Raw genomic sequence first — 6,452 nt, forward strand, 5'->3', positions numbered from 1 at the left:
TAGATCCTCAAGGCAATGTAATCATGGTGTGAGTTGATTTTATATGAATTTGCTTAACCGATCAAATATATCCATTTCGCAACAACGATGTTCTAATTATAATTGTGTAAGCACATGTTTCAATCGTTATAACTAGGTCAATGTTGGAAGAATTTGGGCCAAAAAACGTTTCGAGTAGTGATTTAAAAATTTTAGGCTATTTCAGTCTCAGACAAAATCTGAACTAAGTGGGGTCTAGGGTCATCCTAGAATGAATGGAGTGTAATGTTTAGGCTTGGTTATTATTTTCTTATATCTAAGACATTAAGGAACTCGTAGAGCTTCATATAATCGAATTCGGGCGAGTAGAACTCCCGAAATCGAATTCGACGTGAAAGGGATAGTTCGAGACGTCAATGAAAGGAGCTATGTTGTGAAAAATGAAATTTTCAAGATTTTTTGACTCCCTAAGGTTTGTGTATTTTGCTATAGTGGGCATCAGATCGCTATAGCGAAAGTGTGCATGCGCTATAGCGAAGTAAGTTTTTCTATAGTGGGATGGACCGTTATAGCGAGATAAAACAATTTTTTATGCAAAACAACCCCAAAACCTCATAATATCTGCACTTTTGTTCTTGAAATTTGGAGGGGCGATTTAAGGCTGTTTGCACTCAATTTTCTACAGAATTTATCGGTAAAGGTAAGTTTTCCCCAATCTTGAAAATTGATTCTTAAGCCTTAAAATTTAAGATGTTACTCTTGGAAAATGATTTTTGGCATGATATCATGGTGGGAAAAACCCTAAATTTGAGAGGATGATTGTAAATTAACCCAGGGTTAGGATTTGAGTATAATCCGAGTATAATTAGACCCTTTTTTTGATTCATTGTTGCATTTATTTATTGTTTTCGTTCAAGAACAAGTCAATGCACTTCAAAGGGGGAAAACTTAGGTTCTTTAGAGTTTCCTAGAGGTTTGATTCAAGGTAGGTGATGGTTGTATGTTTTCCGATTTATGTATGTATGCATGTCAACTACTATATAGTATCATATGTGCAATGCATGCCAAGAAAAACACAGGAAAACATATGAAATGATAACATGTTGGTAATTTCATGCAATGAGCCTATTTATGTGACTTGTAGCTTTTAAGTGGTATTGTTCATTGTGTTTGTGATTGCTAGTTGGATCGGGTACCATGTCGATACATGAATAATTATGGTTGGCTCGGATACCATGCCTTGTGTAATTACAAAGGATTGACTTGAAAATCACGTCTGGTATAATTACTATCTCTAGTTGTATCGGGTATCACGCGGGTACCTAACATTTTGTGTGTGAATTTCATGAGAGGATCATGTATGTGTTTATGGTTCCTTGAGAGGACCGAACATTTGCATTTGTGGTTGTGTGGGGCATCCATCCAGGTATTTAGTGTTTCATGATATTGTGATTGTGAATTTACATATATTGGTAATAATTGTTATATGTGTTGACTTGTGTTACTATAATTTCCTTAATTGTTTACATTCATATCTTGGACTAGTCGTGTGATCCTACTAGTATAACGTGGTTTGTGTACTGATACTACACGTGTTCTTTTCTTGTTGAGTACATGACATCTTCAAGTGGCCGATTCGAGACCTCAACTAAGGGATATAATTTGACTTCACATCCAAGGTGAGCTACTCTTTCAAGCTACCATGGGTGCTTCTATCATAACTTATCTATCATTCCGGACACAAACACTAGACTAATAGATTGTATTTTATAAGTTTTCGGGGTCGCATCCCCATTATTGATTACATTAGAGTTTTGGTACTACAATTTTCAGTTCTTAGGGGTTTCTTTCCACATAATAGTTTTAACTATTGATCAGTTGAATTTATGGAGACTCAATTATTTAATTGTCTAAACTGTTGTTTTTACTATTTGTTATGATGTATTTGTATTATAAATGGCGTGTTGAATTAGTTTCGGGTTGGAAGTTGATGCTCGCACTATGTAGTTTAGTGTGGGTGCCACTCACGACGATCTAGTTCGTGACAGATTGGACATAAAATATCAAAAATCAAATTATCATATCGAATTGAGGATTTTGATAGTTCGGTATTTGGTACGTTTTTTGAGATATTTTTTTTAAAATTATGATATTTGAGTTTGAATTTGGTAGTAGATATTAGTAATATTTGATATTGAGTATTTTTCGAATATCAAAATATTTACTTAATAAGTATTGAGAAACTTACATAAATATACTATATTAAAAAAATATTTACCATTTATAGCAATACCATTTTTTTTCACTTGATCACTTTTAATACATTTATAATGATATAAAGTTTTAATACATATCAGAGAACAATTTATAGAACACATATAATACAAGTTTTATTGATGGATAATACATTTATCACACATTTTAATATACTTATAATACAATGTGTCAATTTCTTAACAAACAAACATAACATTTTTTTGTAAAAACAGTTATAATACACATATATTGTATACATAATTAACTTTTAATACATATTGCAAATTTATTATAGTATTGCTATAAATGGTAATAAATAAAAGTATCGCTAAAATCAGTAATTATTTATTAAAAGATATCCGTCCACATAATTTTTCCATAAGAGTATTATATATCAGTAGACCCATCGATACAAGTTCAAAAAGAAAATTAAAGACTAAACATAAACAACTCAAAAACATATGTATCTAGAGGCATTAATAAAAAGAGAATGGTCATTTGATTTTACTCTTTTTCATGATGCTGATTGCTTACTTCTCATTAACCGTACAAAATGATACGATGTTGACAATATTACAATGTATAATATTCTTTAGTTACTATTTACTACTACATAACATTGCATTTGATCACAAAATATTAGAATCTCAAGAGATTAGACACAAATATTTCACTAACAATTTACCTTGGTTGTCCATATTATTTGGGTACATTGATTTCTATTGGTTGTCCATATTATTTGGGTACAATTTACCTTGTGTCAATATTTTTTTTATGTTCTCTTTATTTATTGATCTTCTATTATATTATGTCTTCATATTGAAAACAAAAATAATTATAACAATTGTATTAACTTTATAACACAATTGTATTAACTTTATAACACAATTGACTTCAACTTCAATACAATATTATCGAATATCATATCAATCGAAGTTTAATTTATCAATTACTAAGCTAAAATTTAAAATATTTCATATACATCGAGTTATCAAACTCAAAATTTAAAAATTTTAAACCAAATATCGAATGCCCACCCCTAACCATAACATACTCAAAAAGAAACAAAAAAAAACAGCATGCTTACCACGTGCTAGCTAATTCAATCAAACACATCTACTAGTAGTATCTTTTTTTTTTCTTCTACCTTCTCATCATCGTCGTCTTCTTCTTCTACTGCCGGGTCCCCAACACTGTCTTTTCCATCTTCTGCATATTCCTTACGATTCACGCTCCCCGTGTATCAATATCCTTTCACCTACTACTTACTCTCTCTGTTTCCCTTCTACTCTACCCATAGATCCACTCAAAATTCAAACCCTAAACCCCTCAAACGACGTCGTTTGATTCATCATCGATCCAGGTTTTTGATCCGAAAATCCAAGCTGGAGCAGTTGAAGACAATTGGTAGGGAGCTCGCAATGGGCTCCCAAGGAGGATTTGGACAGTCTAAAGAGTTTCTTGACCTAATTAAATCAATTGGAGAAGCCCGATCTAAAGCTGAAGAAGATCGAATCGTGATTAACGAGATCGAAATTCTCAAGAAACGAATCATTGAGCCTGATATACCTAAAAGGAAGATGAAAGAGTATATAATGAGATTAGTGTATGTTGAAATGTTAGGACATGATGCATCATTTGGGTATATACATGCTGTGAAAATGACGCATGATGATAATTTACATCTTAAGCGTACTGGGTATTTAGCTGTGACACTTTTTTTGAATGAAGATCATGATTTGATTATCTTGATTGTGAATACTATTCAGAAAGACTTGAAATCGGATAATTATTTGGTAGTTTGTGCTGCATTGAATGCGGTTTGTAAGTTGATTAATGAGGAGACTATTCCAGCTGTGTTGCCTCAGGTGGTGGATTTGTTGGGGCATTCAAAAGAAGCTGTTAGGAAAAAGGCTGTTATGGCACTTCACCGGTTTCATCAGAAATCACCATCTTCTGTTAGCCATCTTGTCTCCAATTTCAGAAAGGTGCATTCTTTTGCAGATTTTTTTTTGTGTTTTATAGTAATAGTTGAATTGGTTGTCCAGAATGCATTGTGGAATACATGTATTATTGAGGTAATTTGGTGCAATCCAGCATAAGTTATACAGAAATTCCTGTACTATTATTTTAAGCGAGTTAGAATGTTTTAAAAGAATACATGTCCAAGCAATAGTTGGATAAGAGTATATAGAGAAAAAAGATGCACTTGAACTTGTTAGTTTAGCATGTGTTTTCCCTTCTCTAAATTTATCCTACTGGAAAAAAGTTATGAAAAATTACTAGTGTTTGAGTTCAAGATTGGGACATAGGAGGATGCAATAGGACATGATCCAAATGCTGTAAGTTTTTTTCCGACTAACACTTTATGTTCTTTCCATAACGATAATGCCCGGGCCAACTTGCATACACCTTACTAGTAGTACAAGTACCGGGTAACTTTGCCGACCAAGGCATTGGCAGATAGGCAGAAATTGCTTGATTTTCTAACACTTCCTTTTTAAGCTGCACAGTGGAGAGAGAATAGGATCTATTGATATTTTTAATGATTTTACAAAGCTCCAGAGGATATTAATGACCTTAGTATGGTGTTGTATCAAAAAAGAGAGGACTGAGGTGCTGGATAAAATTATGAGAAGAATGTGGAATTTGCCAGTGATAAGGATATAAGTGATGAGGTAGATAGTGAACTGAATCATGTGCACATTGAATGGCATGCAAATATTGTTTAGATGCATTTGAAGAGAAAATAGATCCCTTTTATGGCGTAACTGATCCTATTTGTTATTTAACAATTATTTTTGTTTGCAGAGGCTATGTGACAATGATCCTGGTGTTATGGGCTCTACGCTATGCCCTCTTTATGATCTTATCTCAGAGGATGTTAATTCTTATAAGGATTTGGTGGTCAGCTTTGTAAGCATTCTAAAACAAGTAGCGGAGCGGAGATTGCCCAAGAGTTATGATTATCATCAGATGCCTGCTCCATTCATTCAGGTATGCAATCAAAATTCCAGTTTGATCTCTTGCTGATATGTACACGAATTTTCTTTGTGAAAGTTTAAAGCTGGAAAGGTTGTATTTTTACGTGTTTTGTCTTGATGCAAAGTTTCTCTCAAATTATGGAGTGGCCATTCAAGTTCATGCTACCATCTTACTTTCTGAGGGTTGGGCCTCTGATTTGTTTGCGCTGTTGAGGTTCAAATTCTTTCATTCCAATAACAAATTTTACAATAACTATGTGTCTACACCTTAGATCCAAACCAATTGGGTATGCTATATGAATCCTCACTATCATTTAAGCTTATTTCTTATCATCATCATGCTAAATAAAATAAAAGTGAAAAATTAAGTTAAATATTAAACCTATTGAGTAGCTATCAACCAATCACCTATATGGATTTTTTTTTCCCATTATGCCTTATCTATCTATAAGTAAGACCTCATTTGTTTTCATTAAGATTAAGACATCATACTCCGAATGATTAAGTTGTTGTCGAACACTGAATGATTAAGATGGTTTGTTTTTTAATATTTGAAAGTGCATAATTTATTTGTAAATATAGAAAATATACATTTCAAATAAATCAGTAATTAATACCCTTCGGGGTGGCCCAGTGGTTTGGGCTTGGGACTTCCATGTTGGAGGTCTCAAGTTCAAAACCCCTTGCCAACGAAAGCAAGGGGTTTGCCTTCTGGGTCGAGCTCGTTGCACCGGGCTTGCCTAGTGTGGGTTACCTCTCCTATGTGGTTTGCAAACTATTGCATAGGAGCGGGGTTTTACCCTGTGCACATCCAAAGGGTAGCGGCTGCGGATTTCCCTTGTCATCAAAAAAATAAATCAGTAATTAAATATTATAAAAAATATAAATGTAATAAAAATCATGTGTGGTTTGCGAGTTATTGCACATGAGCGGGGGTTTTACCTTGTGCACCTCCAAAGGGTAGCGACTGCGGGTTTCCCTTGTCATAAAAAATGTAATAAAAATATAATCATTACTTGATTTGAAAAAGTAACATTAGTGATGTTTGAGATGATTTGTAGTAGTGGTGGTGATAATTGTGATGGTGGAGGTGGTTGATGTTGTAGTGATTGACCTGATGATGGCGGTTAGTAGTGGTTGTTTTTTTTTTTTTGAAGAAGATAACTTGTATTATGAACAAAAGGAATACTCAGAAAAGGATTCCAGTAATTCGTACATCAAAATTACAGAGGG

The 6,452-nt window shown here is 33.4% G+C and overlaps 1 protein-coding gene across 1 annotated transcript in view; it reads left to right on the top strand.

Annotated features, from left to right (window-relative positions):
* The first annotated feature begins 1,196 nt into the window (after positions 1–1,196).
* Positions 1,197–6,452, top strand: part of LOC102584455 (AP-4 complex subunit epsilon) — a 21,759-nt gene continuing 16,503 nt past the window's right edge. The window contains exons 1-3 of the mRNA XM_015314599.1: positions 1,197–1,223; positions 3,333–4,223; positions 5,047–5,232. Coding sequence (XP_015170085.1) covers positions 1,197–1,223; positions 3,333–4,223; positions 5,047–5,232 — 1,104 coding nt within the window. The remainder of the gene's footprint in view (positions 1,224–3,332; positions 4,224–5,046; positions 5,233–6,452) is intronic.

Source organism: Solanum tuberosum, unplaced genomic scaffold, assembly GCF_000226075.1.
Source record: "Solanum tuberosum cultivar DM 1-3 516 R44 unplaced genomic scaffold, SolTub_3.0 scf00303, whole genome shotgun sequence".
Classification (NCBI taxonomy): domain Eukaryota; kingdom Viridiplantae; phylum Streptophyta; class Magnoliopsida; order Solanales; family Solanaceae; genus Solanum; species Solanum tuberosum.